At 36.2% G+C, this 17,793-nt stretch overlaps 1 protein-coding gene across 1 annotated transcript in view; it reads right to left on the bottom strand.

Moving 5' to 3' along the window:
- Positions 1–1,145: 1,145 nt before the first annotated feature.
- LOC131875050 (putative leucine-rich repeat receptor-like serine/threonine-protein kinase At2g24130) overlaps positions 1,146–17,793 on the bottom strand; it is a 35,113-nt gene continuing 18,465 nt past the window's right edge. Inside the window, exon 3 of the mRNA XM_059219054.1 lies at positions 1,146–1,307. Coding sequence (XP_059075037.1) covers positions 1,146–1,307 — 162 coding nt within the window. The remainder of the gene's footprint in view (positions 1,308–17,793) is intronic.

Raw genomic sequence — 17,793 nt, 5'->3', positions numbered from 1 at the left:
ACATTCCTATGTTTAGTGGGAAAATGAATGCAAAAGAAGTGATGGATTGGATTGAGGCATTAAAAACCATTTTGAATGCAAAGAGATCCTTGAGAATAAGAAGGTTATCTTTGCTAAGTCCAAGATGAAAGGAGCAGCGCTCACTTGGTGGAATTACCTCCAAGGTGAGAGGTGAAGGAAGGTAGAGGTATGATAACCTAACCTCATGGGATTGAATGTTGGCAAAAGTGAAGGCGCAATTCATCCCGGTAGACTATGAAGTCCAAGTCTACAAGAAGTTGCAAGGTTTGAGGCAAAAAAACCTTGATGTGCATACATATACTGAGGAGTTCTATAGGTTGAGTCTAAGGACCAAACACCATGAGGAGAATCTATCTACCATTTCTTTGCAACTAGGTTTTTAATAAAAGGAAATAAATGCATTGTTTAAATTCTATAGAATATATCTAGTCTGTTAAAAATGTTCAAAATAAAAACAGCAACATACATCTGCAAAACAGAATTTGCCTTGATGCAATATATATATATATATATAGAGAGAGAGAGAGAGAGAGATACATATATATGTATATATATGTATATATATATATATATGTATATATATGTATATATATATATATATATATGTATATATATATATATGTATATATATACATATATATACATATATATACATACATACATACATATATATATATATATACATACATACATACATATATACATATATATATATATATATATATATATTTATATGAAAATATATTCAATTAAATGAATTCTTTTCTATAAAAAAAAAATGTATATATATACTTAATTGTATAATACATATACATATATATATATATTTATATTATATATATATATAAATATATATATATATACAAATATTTATATATATAAATATTTATATATATAAATATTTATATATATTTTAATACATAATAAATATACAAAAAAAATAACTAAACAAAATTAAATAAAATAAAGAAAATATTATTTAAAGTTTTTTAAAAAATAAAAAATAAGCTAAGTTCGGGGCCGAAACCACTATGCTAAACACAGTGGTCGGCGGGAAGGCCGAACCATTGTGGTTAGCATAGTGGTCGGCACGGCACTGTGGGCGCCCACAGTCATCGGCGCCACTATGGCATCCCACAGTGGACAGCCCGAGGGCCACTACTGTGGGCGGCCACAATGGTCGCTGCCACTGTGGTAACCCACAGTGAGCGGTATCCCCAAGGACACCCGCCGCCGCCTGCGACCAAAACGCCTCCCACCGAGTCGGCCATGGCCACCGCCCATCCCTGCTCAAACAAGAAAAAATATATATAAAAACCCTAGCCCAGTTAGGGCTAGGGTAAAGTGGTCAATAAAGAATGATAAAATAAAAGAGGGGCCTATTTATAATAAATAACGGATTAGGGTTGTATGGGTAAAACCCTTTGATTTTATATATATTAATAAAGTTGGTATATATATATATATATATAAGTTGAGATGTTTTAGAGTAAATATTTATGAAGTAATATTTAATTTAAATTAAATAGTTTGAGATGTTTTAAAATAAGCTAATTATTTTTAAATTAAATAGTTATGATGTATTAAATCAAACATTGAGGGAATTTAATTCTGTTGTAAATTATTTGACTATAGGGATTAATTTTTAGCCCACCTAGACGTAGATATATGTGATTTAACTTTATGGGTCATAGGGCATTATGAATTTAATTGTCCCTTTAGTCGATTTAATTTTAAGTACATTTTAATTATTGATTGAAATATAAGTTTAGACATTATAAATAATAGTGCTAGGTCTAAATTAATTTGGCTCCTAAAAGTAATTAATGGTTATTAGTGAACAACATTATCTTTGTGAATTATTTTAGGGAGTTTGATATAATCAACTATTAACCAATTTTGATGAGAAAATAAATTAATTATTTTAGTAATCTGCATTTAATTCTAAATTATTCTCATTTACTTGAGTTGGGGTTTAAGTTAACTCAACCATAGTTAAGACAAAACTTGCCAAGTGCATTTATATTTGCAGTTCTAATGTATTTAGTTGTGAAATTTTTTAAAAAAAATTATCCCGTTCTTGCCCAAAATTTTGGGCATGATAGTAGAGGTATGATAACCTAACATCATGGTATTGAATGTTGGCAAAAGTGAAGGCACAATTTATCCCGGTAGACTATGAAGTCCAAGTCTACAAGAAGTTGCAAAGTTTGAGGCAAAAACACCTTGATGTGCATACATATACTAAGGAGTTCTATAGGTTGAGTCTAAGGACCAAACACCATGAGGAGGAACCAGAGAAAGTGGCAAGATATCTTAGTGGATTGAAATATAGTATCCAAGATGAGATCAGTATACTAGCACCGGAGACAATGAACAAGTGCTTTCAACTAGCACTAAGAGAAGAGGAGAAGCTAAAGAGAAAGAATGATCAAATTAATAGAGGTAGAGGGGGAAGAAACTTCAGAGGAAAAGGCCCTATGAATGGTAGAGGATAGAGTTGTATGCCACAAGGAGATGCTAATCAAGAAATCCAGCATGGAGATGGTAACACAAGAGGGAGTTTCAGAGGAAGAAGACCCAATCATAGAGGTAGATTTGGTGGAATAATCTCGGAGCCTTTCAAATGCTACAACTATAATCAAGTAGGTCATACTATAGCTAAGTGTCGTGAGAAGACCGGATCAAGCTCCCAAGAAGAGAGGAGAACACATTTGGTTCAAGACACTGATTGTTAGAGTGTCAATTCACCTGATTCCTACGGACTTCTAGAGAGAGGAGAAGCCTTGATGATGAGGAGAACATTCTTGAAGGTACTAAGCAATACTGAACATCCAAAAAGGAAGACACTCTTCCAAAGAACATGCAAAGTAGGAAGCAAGAAATGTAGGGTTATAATAGATTCAGGTTCAACTGAAAATTTAGTATCCTTAGAAATTGTAGAGAAACTAAAATTGAGAAGAATTCCTCATCCATTTCCATGTAAACTTTCTTGGCTTACTAAAGGAAAATAAACCTTGGTAGAAGAGCAATCATGGGTTGAATTTTGGATAGGAGCATACAAAGACAAAATTATGTTTGATATTGTTGGGATGGATTCCTGTCATCTTCTTTTTGGGAGACCATGGAAATAAGACCTCAAGGCCTACCATGATGGACACAAGAACACCTACTCCATCACCAAAGATGAAAAGGTGATTGAATTGATACCCCTACTTGATAATAGTGAGGATCAAAAGGAGAAGGAGGTCAAGATCATGATCTTGGAAGGAAAAGAGTTCCTCGAGGAAATCAAGGAAGGGGGAACACTTTGTTTTGCACTGATGTCAGTACCAAGGCAAGAAGAAGAGCCCATTTCAGATGGAAAAGTAGAAAAGAAAAGGGTGATAGTCCCTGAGGAGGTGGAGGAAATGTTGAGAAAATACAAAGACATAGTTGTAGAAGAGTTGGAAAGAACCCTACCACCAATAAGGGAGATAAGTCCTTGCATTGATTTCATTCCCGGTGCGACCTTACCAAACAAGCCAACCTACAAAATGACTCCCCAACAAAATGAGGAAGTTGCAAGGTAGGTCCAAGAGTTGTTTGATAAAGGTTTGATAGGGAATATCTTGAGCCCTTGTGCAGTCCTGGTTGTCTTAGCACCAAAGAAGGAGGGAACATGGAGATTGTGCACTGATTCTCGGGCCATTAACAAGATAACCATCATGTATAGATTCCCTATGCATAGAATAGAAGATTTGCTTGATTGTTTAGGAGGTGCAAGGTATTATTCCAAGATTGATTTAAAAAGTGGTTATCACCAAATAAGGATTAGAGTCAGTGATGAATGGAAAACTGCTTTTAAAACAAATGAACGATTGTATGAATGGAGGGTGATGCCATTTGGGTTTTCAAATTCCCCTATAACTTTCATGAGACTCATGAATGAGGTGTTGAAGGATTTCATTGGTAAGTTTGTCATAGTATATCTAGATGACATCCTAGTATTTAGCAAGATGAAGGAGGAACACTTAAAACATTTTGATATGGTCTTGAGAAGGTTTAATGAAGAGAAACTAATGATAAACATGGAAAAGTGTGTGTTTTTGCAAGAAGAACTGACTTACCTTGGGTTTGTGATTTCTAGAGGAAATCTGAAAATGGATGCTGATAAAGTGAATGTCATTCTCACATGGCCAACTCCTAGAACAATTGGTGATGTAAGGAGTTTTCATGGCCTAGCTACATTTTATAGGAAGTTTATCAAGAATTTTAGCTATATTTGTGCTCCCATGTTAGAGACCATCGGGAGTGGACAAAAGTGAAAATTTTCATGGACCAAGGAGGCGGATGAAGCATTTGAAATGTTGAAGAAAAAGGTATCATAGCAGCCAACTCTTACCTTACCTAATTTTGACAAAATCTTTCAGATTGAATGTGATGCAAGTCATTTGGCAATAGGTGTAGTACTTAGTTAGGAAGGTAGGCCAATTTCATTTTCCAGTGAAAAATTGAATGATGTTAAAAAGAAATATTCTTCCTATGGTTTGGAGATGTATGCATTAGTTCAGGCACTAAAGAAGTGGAGGCATTATTTGCTTCCTAGCGAGTTTTTTGTGTATACAAATAATCAGACACTAAGCTTCTAAATAGTTAAGAGAAATTGAGTCATAGGCATATGAAGTGGGTTGAGTCTATTCAGGCCTACACCTTTACAATTAAACACAAGAAAGGTGTTTCAATCAAAGTTGCAGATGCTCTTAGAAGGAGGGCACTAACAGTTTTAGAAATCTAGTTGGAGAGTGTAGGAGTTGATTCCCTCAAGGGTATGTATGTTGAAGATGAAGATTTCAAAGACATCTACAAGGTCTGCACTGAGTTTGGTAGTCGATAACATTTAGAGTATTCTGATTATTTGATTCAAGATGGTCTTATTTTCAAAGGATGATAGTAATGTATTCCTAAATGTTCAATCAGGGATAACATAATTAAGGAGAAGCATAGTGGTTGTATGGGGGGACACTTTGGATTAGACAAAACTCTTGAGTTGGTGAGAAAATTTTATCACTGGCCTAAATTGTAGACAAATGTCCAAAAATTTGTGGATTCATGTGTGGTGTGTCAAAAGGTCAAAGGGACAACATAAAATGCAAGACTATAGTAGCCATTGCCCATTCCTTCAAGACCTTGGGAAATTGTGAGCATGGATTTTGTGATGGGTTTGCCAAGAACTCAAAAAGGTTTTGACAATGTTTTTGTGGTTGTTGACAGGTTTAGCAAGATGGTACCTTTTTTGCCATGCAAGAGCACAAGTGATGCTACATATGTTGCAAACCTTTTCTTTAATGAAGTTGTGAGAATACATGGTTTACCCTTGAACATTGTGTCTGACAGAGATGTGAAATTTGCAGGACATTTTTGGAGGACCTTATGGAGGAATTTAGGCACAAACTTGTCTTTTAGTTCAGCTTATCATCCCCAAATGGATGGCCAAATAGAAGTAGTCAATAGTTCACTCAGAAATTTGTTAAGGTGCCTCACTAAAGAGCATGGTGAAAAGTGGGATTCCATCATCTCCCAAGAATAATATCCCTATAATGATTCTATCAATAGGAGTACCAAAAGAAGCCCTTTCCAAATTGTCTATGGACTGAATCCAAGAGGTGTGTTGGAATTGATAAATCTACCCTCAACTGAACAAATCAGTGCTTGTGGAGAATAATTTATTGAAGGGATAAAGGAGATTCATGACCAAGTCTGGATGCAATTGTAGAGAAGTACAAGGAGCGGGATGACAGAAGAAAGAGAGATGTGCAATTCCAAGTTGGAGACATGGTATGGGCAAATCTGAAAAAGGAGAGATTGCCAAAAGGGAAACACATAAAGCTCATAATGAGAAAGGTTGGACCTTGTCCAATACTCAAGAAGTTTGGGAACAATGCATATGAAATCCAATTACCTTCAGTTATAGGTATATCCCCAATCTTTAATGTTGCAAACCTGGCATCATTCAAAGGTACAATGCAGGAAGATGGTACATTTTTGGTGGAGGATGCTGCAGACATACTGAAAGAATTTACATCAAGGGCCAGCCAAAATTGAAAGGATATTGGACACCAAGATTGTGAATAAAACTAGGAATAAGGTCTACAAACAATACCTTGTCAAGTGGCAAGGACTCCCTGAGGTAGATGCAATATGGATGGATGAAGACTAGATGCAAAAATATGGGACTACATTGTCAGCACTCATCTCAAGTGGAATTGAGATTAAATCACCCAAGGAGTATGGTGCAAGAGCACCCAAAGACACAAATGAAGATAGAAATGAAGTCTAAAAGAGCCTCATATCACCCATAAGGTGAAAATGATTATCTATAATAGGTTGATAGTTTTGTGAGTCAATAAGACCCAATTGATGTAAGGCATTGTCATGGTTACATTTTATAAGCTACCATAGATAAATGACCATGTGGGTCAGTAGGAGTCTAGGCATGAGTCAAGGAAATAAATATTGGTCCTAGAAACATCATACCAATCCTTGGAATATTTCAAGTACACCTTGGAATCACCAACTTTGAAAAGTTCAAGCTAACAACTTTCATAGTCATTACAAAATGTTGTAAAAAGGGATAACTAATCCTCCAATGGTTCCAATGTTTGAAAAGTGGTTGGAAACCATTAGGGAGGCTATATTATTCCCACTTAGATTTATTCTAGGTTTTTTTTGGCGTAGTTTTTGAAGTTGATGAAACTTGATGATGTTTTGGAGTTTGGAACAATATAATATACTTGGAGTTTTCTGAAATTTTGTGTTTTTGTTGTTCATTTTTTATCAGTACGGATTGGTGGATGCATGAAACTAATTGGATGAGTTATGGAATTCTCTTACCTTTCATTTGAATCAATTTTGAGGTTTTCTAACAATCGGGTTGTAGGGATCCATCCAAATCTAACCAGACTGGTCACAAACCCTATCGGCACCTAGGGTTTCACTGTAAAGATGCCCTTAATCTGAAATTTTCACTAGAGGACCAAAAAAACATATGGGAAAATGTTATAAGGGCCATTTTATAATAATATTTTGGTGTTGTTTTGCAGGGAGGCTCCAAGCCCAAAGAAATTGAATTGACCCTAGGTGGGCATCTCTATGTGACCACCTGAACTATAGAAGTAGAAATTACTTGCAGAAGATAAACAAGATGTGATGAATTCTTGAAACCTTGGATTTTGTGGTTTGAAACCTTACCCCACCTTTCAAAATTTTTGGTTTAGTCGGGGGACTAATACAAGGGGTACTTGCTTTGTAGATTAGGCCTAATTAGCATTTAGGTCTAGAAAGACGGTAGGGTACATACCCTCCAACTTGTGGTTAGAGTTTAATACTTTGGGGAATTGTGTAACTAGATAAAGGGTATATGAATAAACCTTTATTTTTTCTTTTCCTTTGGAATTTTGTTGAGTCATGTTTGGAGAAATCAACTGGTAGGGCTACTAGGCTACCAGTAGCGCTACTAGACAATAGGACAGTTGTGAGGCAAGTGTTCCCTAACACATTTGATAGCCAGATCTTATGGGTGTTTTCTATTGGTTGGACCACCAATGGAAAAAATTCAATAGGTTTACATCCCATCGGTACCAAAAGATACTAAATCGGTTCACACAAGGGTTGAGTGTTTTCATCATACCAGTACCGGAAGAGACTAAATCGGTATGGATCAAGTGACACAAATTGTTGTGTGAGTTGAGTATTTTGTAGGTGTGTTGTTCACACCCTAAAAAACAAAAGAACTTATTTTGGACATAGTAGCTATGGGTGAGAGAAGGCTTTCACCTAGTTTGTTGATTGTCTCTGCATCAGCCAGACTTTCCCACCTAAACGTGAGTTCAAACATTTGCATACAAGGGTTTCCTTCATACACTGAATCTACATCCAATCTCATCTCTGATCATCATGGCATATCATATCTGATCAGATCACTCATCCTTGATCGATGATCAACACCCCCATCAATGAGCATCATCATTCTATTTACCTTGTGATTCATGTCATCTATCTTTAGCCATCTGTAGCATGATTTTTGGCCTTATATCTGGTCAATCATGTGCATGATGTTGTCTCATTCACCCACTTTGATCTGCTAGATCAGTCTCTACTATATTTGAGTTGTTTCCTTGATCTTGAGCCGCAATCCTCTCCCATCCTTCCTCGAGCTTCATAGTTGCCATTTAATGTTGGACCAATCGCCAACGACCTCACTGACACACCACACTGACCTGTGCATGCATTCCACTTCAACTCCACATGGCCCCTTTGTCGGCATCCACCTTGGCTCACTATGTCTATTTGACTTGGTCACCAATCAGTAGCACACAGTTGAGTTCATCTACCGGTTCACAAACACTGTTAGTTAACCCTAACTGGTCTATCTTCAACCTTTCACTTTTCTTCTCTTCTAGTGGAACACCTAAACCAGTCAGCACACTTGCCAACCTACCTCATGCACATATTCAATAGATGGGATCCTTTTACTTATATGCCTTGTCATCTTTACCAGTGGACATACTTACTGAAAACCACCTTGATGACACCATGTCATCAATCTTCAACAAACTCCATCTTCAATCCGGTTTCTCTCTCTATCTATGATTGCTCAACCTCACCTTCAACTTTATCAACTCGTACATCATCTTAACTGGTTTGTCAAACTGACAAACCTATCACTCCTTTACTCTTCATTCTCTATACTGGCAACTCATCATGTATATCCTTGCTGATCCGATGCACATCTCTGATTTCATGCACCTAAGAAAACTTAGTGTTTCATTGATACATCCAATGTGAGCCTTCAATCACCTACCTTTAACTCTTGGCAACCTATCCCAGAGAGATGTAATGAATTTGATGCATATTAGGGGATAATTTCCACTTAATAGTGGGAGTGGATCCTTGTCAATATGGCTTCCCTATTTGAGCAGGCATATCTTTAATCAGGGACCAATAATCCTGTTGGGAACACTCTCTATGAGTCTTCTCATTATCTTGTGACTGCATTCTAGTGGGATTCCTATTGTTTCACATCCAACAGCATACTGGTTGGCACTTTTACATTATCTCACCCTACTTTCTCACTTGCCGGTTGACAATAATGTACTTCCAACATACCACTTACCAGTTGTTATCCAATACTGGTCTCTAGTACATGTCTTCAACACAAGTCAACACTAACTTGTGTATTGGTGACTCCAATAACCATTATGATGGAAAACATCATTTTCCTTATCAGTGACCTAATACCTACTATCCTAGTTGACATCAATGACACCATTGCACATACATCTTCCATACTAGTTTGTCATCCTATACTAGTTGACATCAATGACAACACAATGCAAATAGGAGAGAAGGAGAGAAAGGGAGAGAGAAACACCTAAGATAGGTAGAGAGAGAGAGAGGGAGAGAGAGGGAGAGGGAGCGAAAGAATGGGAGGGAGAGAGGGAGAGGGAAGATAGAGGATGGTGGAGGAAGTGAGGAAAAGAGGGTAAGAGAGGGAGAGAATGGGGGACAAAGAGAGATGAAGGGTGAGAGGAATATATACTTGAGAAAGAAAGAGAAAGGGAGTTGGAGAGAGAGAGAGAGAGAGAGGATGGGGGAGGAAGGGAAAGAGAGAAACAAAGGAGAGAATGGGGGAGAGAGACACCTAAGAGAGGGGGAGAGATGGAGATAGAGGGTCAGAGAGAGAGAGAGAGACCTAACATAGGGTGTAAGAGAGAGGAAGACACTTGTGGGGAAAAAGTGAGATACCTGAGAGAGAGGGAGAAGTTAGGGAGGGAAAGAATGGGAGAGAGAGAGAGAGAGGTAAAGACTATGTTAATCCTATGAGTATCTGGTTAATACTAAGAGGGGGGGTGAATTAGTATTAAGACCAATTCAAACTTTAACTCTAAATAAAAATTATTTCAGATTATCTCAGATCTAAAACTATATAACAAATATCTCAACTTCTGTAATAAAATCTAATAACCTCTTTGTTAGATTTGCTTAGCACATTAATCAAATAATTTACCAATACTTTCACCACCAAACTAATCATATAAACTTGATCAATTACCAACTCATTAACCTTATCATTAAGATCAAAAACTTTCTCAAACAACTTCTTATCAGTACCGGTAACCTCCGATAAACTTCTAATAAAACATCATAACCGATTTCTCAGAAATAATGCATGAGATTAAATATAAACAAGAACATCACATGAAAAACATTCCACACATGAACACCATAATTTTTTGATGTGGAAACCCAAATAGGGAAAAAACCACAGCAGGAGTTGGCACCCACAAATATTTGTAATCTTTCAAAGTACATCATGTTAGGAGCTTAGCCTTGCTAGAAGCTTACAATACACCCGGTTATGAGCACACCCTGTCAGGAGTCACCCAGTTATGATCTATTAGGATCAACCTCATGAGAGGATTTAACACTCTTTTGAGAGCTTCCCTTTTAGGGGACTTAAATGATTAAGGTCTATTAGAACCTACCCGGTCAAGGGATTTAACCTGTTGCAACTATTAGGGAACAATAGTAAAAAAATGATCTATTTTTTTGTACTTCTTTGCTTTCTTGATCAAATATAGTTATACACAACACTCTACAACTCTTAGACAGATGACACACTTCAATTGGATGGCTTAACACATTCTCTAAGACCACCAACACAATAAACATCAATTGTGTCAACATAAATAGCCATCTCAACTATGTTGACCACAAAACCTAATTACATCAAGAATTTACAATAAGATTACAAAAGATCAATGTAGATCGCTAACCAGATCATAACAACAAATTACGATCCAATCTCAATCATTGATTGATCATAACTCATCACAGAAATATGATATGTATCCTCAAAACACTCTACTAAGCATTTCGCTGATTTCCAAGAAAGTCTTCCTTGAATCACGCTAAAACAACTATTAAACTTTCACGCGGGTTGTTTTGTGTTACCCACTTTAAGTAGACTCACTATTGATCACTGTCATAACATATATTATTATCGGTTTGGTGATTTGTTCACCAGTCGTTAAACCCTACTATAACCTTAGCAAAACTTCATCATAAATTGAAACACGCCTTTCAATAATCATCACAAGTTCCAGTTTCGATCACATACATCTTTCCATGATACAAGTTCACCATCCAAACCACAAATCACCAATCATCGCCAATCAACCAATCCAATCAAAACAATTCTGCTTTACCGGTTAAAGTCCTATTTCACATACTTTAGCTCACTGTCGGTAAACCTTGTCTTTTGGTAAACCAAAACACTTAGATGATAAAACAAAACATCAGGAACATCAGTTTCCAGCAATGACAATACAAATAACTAATCATGTCATCTATTCATAAAATCTCAATCTCTTCATCACAAATAGACTTCTATCCTTTACTGGTCCAGTCATCCAACTTCAACTACATGACCTGATCTACATCAGTTATGCCAAATGTCAACAATCTCCCCCTTTGGCATTGATGGCAACACTAATCAAATACACAATCTGAATACCATCATCATCATCGACTTGCTTGTCGATATCACATCTTTGATCATATCTCTGTTGGTTCTCCTTTTGTATCTCTGATGGTTCTCCTTTTGACATCTCACCCTAAACCAATGCTTCACTCAATTTGATCTTTCAACTTGTCACATGTCTGCCAAATCTTATTTCTATTCATTTCTTCTCCCCCTTTGACAACAATGCCAAAAATATAAATGCATCACTTGTCTTTAATTTTGTTGGTGCCTCTTTCATCATCTCTGCTACATAAATCAGAAAATTATAACAGAGCATTCAATCATAATTTTACATCAGACCTGCTCACAAAGGAGTAGCATGTACCTTCATCAATCCTTAGTTTAAAATAAACATTAAATCCATAGGATTGATGGATCTCCATCATTCTATTTCTTTGTATGTAGGGGTCTAACCCCTAGTTTACCTCTAAGAAACTCAAAAGTAGCCTTTGGTAAGGGCTTAGTAAAGATATCAGCCAACTAATCTTTACTCTTCACATATTCCATCTTCACCTCCTTATCTTTAACTCTTTCCCTTAGGAAATGATACTTCAATTCAATGTGCTTTGTTCTAGCATGTAATACAAAAAATTTAGAAATGTTGATTGTACTTGTATTATCACAATAGATAGTCATTGGTTCTGACATGTCTATCTTGAATCCTTCTAGCACATGTCTCATCCATATTGCTTGTGTGCAATTCATGGATGTAGCTACATACTCAACTTCAACTATAGATTGAGAAACACAAGTTTATTTCTTGCTTGTCCATACCACCATTCTTCCTCCAAGTAGAAAATCTCCACCAGTTGTGCTTTTCTAATCATCAACATTACCTGCCCAATCAGAATCAATAAAGAAATCCAAAGTAAAATCACCTTTATAGGGATACCATAAACCATAGTCTATTGTGCCTTTGAGATACCAAAAAATTCTCTTCAGAGCCACCATGTGACTTTCTTTAGACTCTTTTTGAAATGGAGCAATTAATCCAGTAGCATGATCAATGTCCAGTCTGCTATGGATAGCATAATGTAGCTTTCCAATCATAGATCTATACTCTTTTTCACTAACAGCAAGGGAATCATCTTCCTTTGACAACTTGCAACCAGACACCATCAGTGTACCTACCAGTTTGTAGTCTTCCATGCCAAAAGTCTTCAACGCCTCTTTGATATACTTGGTCTGACAAATAAAGATACCACCATCTAGTTGTTGGACCTGTAAGCCAATAAATAACTTAATTTCACCTATTAGAGACATTTCAAATTCCTTTTTCATTATATCAGCAAAGTCCATACACATTTCATCATTGCCACCAAAATTTTGTATCATCAACAAACACTTCTACTATAAGCATCTTGTCTCCATCAGTCTTCAAATAAATATTGTTGCCCTCACCAGTACGATGGAATCCAATCTTGATCAAATGTGCATTGTAATCTCTCATACCATGCTCTCGGTGCCTGCTTAAGACCATACAAAGCTTTGTGCAATTTACACACCATGTCTTTATCATCAGTCAAGGAAAATCCATCTGGCTATTCAATGCATACTTCTTCTAGAATCCCATTTAGAAAGGTTGACTTGACATCCATTTGGTAGACTTTGAATCCCTTATATGCAGCAAATCCCAGTAGCATTCTTACACCTTCCAATCTAGCAACAGGTGCAAATATTTTACCATAGTCCTCACCTTCTTCCTGAGCATACCCTTTGAAGACTAACCTTTCCTTGTTTCTTACAATCCTTCCTTCTTCATCCAATTTATTCCTAAAGACCTTTTTTCTTTCAATTAAATTTTTATCCTCTGGTCTAGGAACAAGTGACCATGTCTTATTCTTCTCAATTTTATCTAATTATTCATTCATTGCCTTAACCCAATCATCATCCTTTATGATGAATAGTAAGAGGGCGGGTGAATTAGTATACCAAAAAACACTGAACTCAAACTTCTAAACAGTTTAGCAGATAACCAGTATAATAGATTCATAAATAAACGGGTTAAGATAAATGCAAACCAAATATCAAACAAAGCATTTACCCACAGGAGCACAATCACCATAACACAAGATGTTTGGCATGGAAACCCAAATGGGAAAAACCATGGTGAGCAGAAACTCACAAGTAACTATCTGTAGAATAGAAACCAGACCGGTTAAGGTCATACAATGTTCTTCACTAGAACAGATCCTGTTAGGAATCCAGATCTCTGTTAGGAGATAAGTCATGTTAAAGACTACCTTGTGAGAGCATTTAAGATTCACAGTTGTGAACCACCATGTTAGAGGATTTACATGTTGGTATTTTGGTATGGTTTTGTCATTGATGTCAACACCTACTAAATACACCTACTTTGGAGATCCAGCAACATTCACCAGCAAACAGACACCTACTTTGGAGATCCAGCAACATTCACCGGCAAACAATAAACTGTGCAATAGTTACTAGCATATGATTAACCGGTAGGATATAATGTTCACCGGTACTTGGAATGACATGGAAGACACTTGGTAATGTCAAAGACATCATGTGGACACTTTATTTTGAAGTAATAAACATTGGTATATTCTTATTTGCATATTTGCTTTTACCGGCAAATAGGTCCAGGTTATCTAGGGTTACACTGGCAGGTTTATCTTTTCCAGATCAGCATGGCACACTACGCAGATGATTTATTATTGTTGTAAATGCATTAAGCCGACATGTTCAATCAGTTATTGCATCGGATATTGTATTGCTTGTAAAATGTTTTTATTGTAATATCTTGTAAAGCCGACCTACTAAAATTGGTCTTAGGGTATGGTATAAATGTAAGATCTTATTTGTAAGATCAAGTGTGGAATGCGAAAAAGAATTGTGTGAAGGTATATGCGAGATCAAGCAGAGGTATACATGAAGACATCATTTGAAGGTGAAGGTAGCTTTTTGCAGAAGCATATCAGCATTACACCGGTACTGAATCCAGCATATGAAGATGCTATTTTGTGCAGTACATTCTTATTGGATTTAACCATCCAATTGTAGTCAGTGTGACTCCCATTTGTGATTGAGCAGTGAGCTCTAGGCTGTTGGCCTTTCTGCATGTTCAGACCCCTCTTGTACACTTACTATCTGCAGTAGTATCATCTAATTATGGGTAAGGTTTCCCACCATGTTTTTTCCCCTTACAGGGTTTCCACGTACAAATATTGGTGTCATGTGTTGTGGATGACTTTGTGCTTATGTTTCATGCATTAATTCTTACCGGTATAGCAATTTACTGTTAATACTGTCTACCGGCATACTTAACTGATTTACCGGTATTAAGCATTAAGTTGGTTAATAAGTTTTTGGTTTAAATTTATTAGACAACTAATTCACCCCCCCCCCTCTCAGTTGTCTCCAGGACCTACAATTGGTATCAGAGCTTAGTCCTCTTTTTGCAGAAGTTTAACAACTTGAGGAGATCCAATGTCTACTAATTATTTCAGAAAGGATAGTCCTAAACTTGATAGAACTGACTATGGGATATGGAAAATTAGAATGGAGACACATCTAAATTGCATTGGTAAAGACATCTAGGAAGTTACTAAGAATGGCTATACTATTGTTGTAGCTGGTCAGACTGCTCCCACTACTTTAGCTAAAGATGAAGAAAATGATTGCAAAGCAAGAGAAGCACTCTTGAGCACATTATCAGATCAACAAATCATGGGATTATCAGATAGGTCCACTGCAAAAGCTATTTGGGATCACTTGGAAACACTAAATGAAGGGGACTCCACAGTCAAAATTGCAAAACTTGAAAGCTTCCGAGTTAGGTATGAACATCTGAAAATGGAAGAAGATGAAAGGATTTCTGCTTTTATGGAAAGAGTAAATGAAATTATTTTAGGTATCAAATGTTGTGGAGGAACCTTGAGTGAAGATGAGATTGTTTCAAAAATCTTGAAAGGTTTTCCACTGGCATATAAAATGAAGGTTACTGCTATAAATGAGTTGAGAACAATGCCTAATACATCAGTAACTAGGGATACATTGATTGGAAAACTTTCAGCTTTTGAAATTGAGGAATTTGGTCTTGTTACTACTATAAAAAGTGATTTGGCCTTCAAAGCATCAACATCATCTACTCCATCCTTTGACAAATCAGACTTGAGAGCCTTTTATGCAAGAGAACTTGAAGAAACCAGGAAGGAGAATGAAGAGCTTGAAGAACTTGAAGCACTATTTGCAAGAAAAATGCCAAAAGGCCCAATTGGAAGTAAGTATGAGGGTAAAGCACCCTTTAAATGTTTTAACTGCAATAAGATTGGTCATATGGCTTCAAGATGCCCTGATAGACATGCTAGACTAAGAGAAGAAGCTAGAAGAACATACAAACCTAATCCTGAATATCAGAGATACAGATTTAAGAAAAACAAATATAGATCTTGTTAGATTGCTGATGAAGGTGTGACTGATGATTCTGATGAGGATCCAGCAAACAATGGATGGGTCTTTGTTGCTATAATAGAAGATCAACCGGTACCTATTGCTCAACTGGTAGAACAAGCCCTAGCAGCTAAAGTTGAATCAAAGGATGAATGGATTATTGACTCAGGATGCTCACATCACATGACTGGAGACAAAGGTAAATTCTTGAACTTTCAAGAATACAATGGTGGTTTAGTAAGATTTGGAGATGACAAAGCCTGTTTAATCAAAGGTAAGGGTTCAATATCTCTTGATGGCAAACATAACACTGACAATGTCTACTATGTTGAAGGATTAAAACATAATCTTTTAAGTGTTGGTCAATTAGTTGAGAAAGGTTTTCAGTTACAATTTAAAAATGGAAAATGCAAAATCATGAATAGAACTGGTTTGGAAATTGCAATCGGTAATCAGACTAGAGGAAATATATTTCATTTGAATAACAGTGAAAAGGCATGCTTAATTGCACATATAGATGAAAGTTGGCTATGGCATAAAAGACTATGTCATGTAAATTTTGATTGCATGGTAAAAATCAGTACTTCTAAGGCAGTTAGAGATCTACCTAAAATTGTGAAACCTCAAAATACAATTTGCAAGGAATGTCAATTTGGAAAACAAGTTAGAGCTAGTTTCAAAAGTATTCCAGAAAAATCCAATAATGCCCTTGATTTATTCACACTGATTTATGTGGTCCAGCTAGAACTAAAATCTTACAAGGTGATAGATATTTCATGCTAATTATTGATGATTATTCTAGAATGTGTTGGGTTACTTTTCTCAGAGAAAAATCAGAAGCACTTGGGAAGTTCAAACTATTCAAAGCAATGGTTGAAAATGAAACCGGTAAGAAAATTAAATGTTTAAGATCAGATCAAGGAGGAGAATTCACATCTAAAGATTTTAATACATTTTGTGAAGTAAATGGAATCAAAAGACAGTTATCATCACCTTGGACACCACAACAGAATGGAGTTGTTGAAAGAAAAAATAGAACTATTTTGGATGCAGCAAGAAGTATGTTATCAGAAGCAAATCTACCACATGTGTACTGGAGAGAGGCAGTAAGCACTGCTGTCTATACATTCAAGAAAGTTCACATCAAAGGTGAAACCGGTAAGACCCCTCATGAACTATGGTTTGGTAATACTCCTACTCTTAAGTATTTCAAAATTTTTGGAAGTAAATGTTATATTAGAAGAGATGAGTATATTGGCAAGTTTGATCCTGGAAGTGATGAAGGAATATTTCTTGGTTTTTCATCTAAGAGTAAAGCATATAGATGTTTTAATAAAAGATTACAGAAAATTGTTGAGAGCACCAATGTAAAGATTGATGAACAATTCAAAGGAACTCAAGGTATATAGACTCTGAACCAGGAACAGAAATTATGACAAATGAACCTACAATAAATCCATCGATACAGAATGATGATCCAGTTACTCTGGTATCATCAGAGGATTCCACAGTAATTGAAGAACAGCAACAGACTAAGACACCCTGGTATGTAAGACTGAATCATTCTAAAGATCAGATAATTGGAAGCAAATTTAAAGGAGTCATGACAAGAGGAAGATTGGCAAATGAAGAGGTATGTCTTATTTCTCAAATTGAACCATTATCTATCAATGAGGCATGTGAAGATAAATTTTGGATTAAAGCTATGGAAGAAGAATTAGGACAAATTGAGAAAAATAATACTTGGACATTAGTTCCCCGGCCTAAAAATAAAAATGTAATTGGAACCA

This window comes from Cryptomeria japonica, chromosome 4 (genome assembly GCF_030272615.1).
Source record: "Cryptomeria japonica chromosome 4, Sugi_1.0, whole genome shotgun sequence".
Lineage (NCBI taxonomy): Eukaryota > Viridiplantae > Streptophyta > Pinopsida > Cupressales > Cupressaceae > Cryptomeria > Cryptomeria japonica.
Note: the sequence above shows the minus strand (reverse complement) of the source record. Positions and strands in the feature narration are given on the sequence as shown.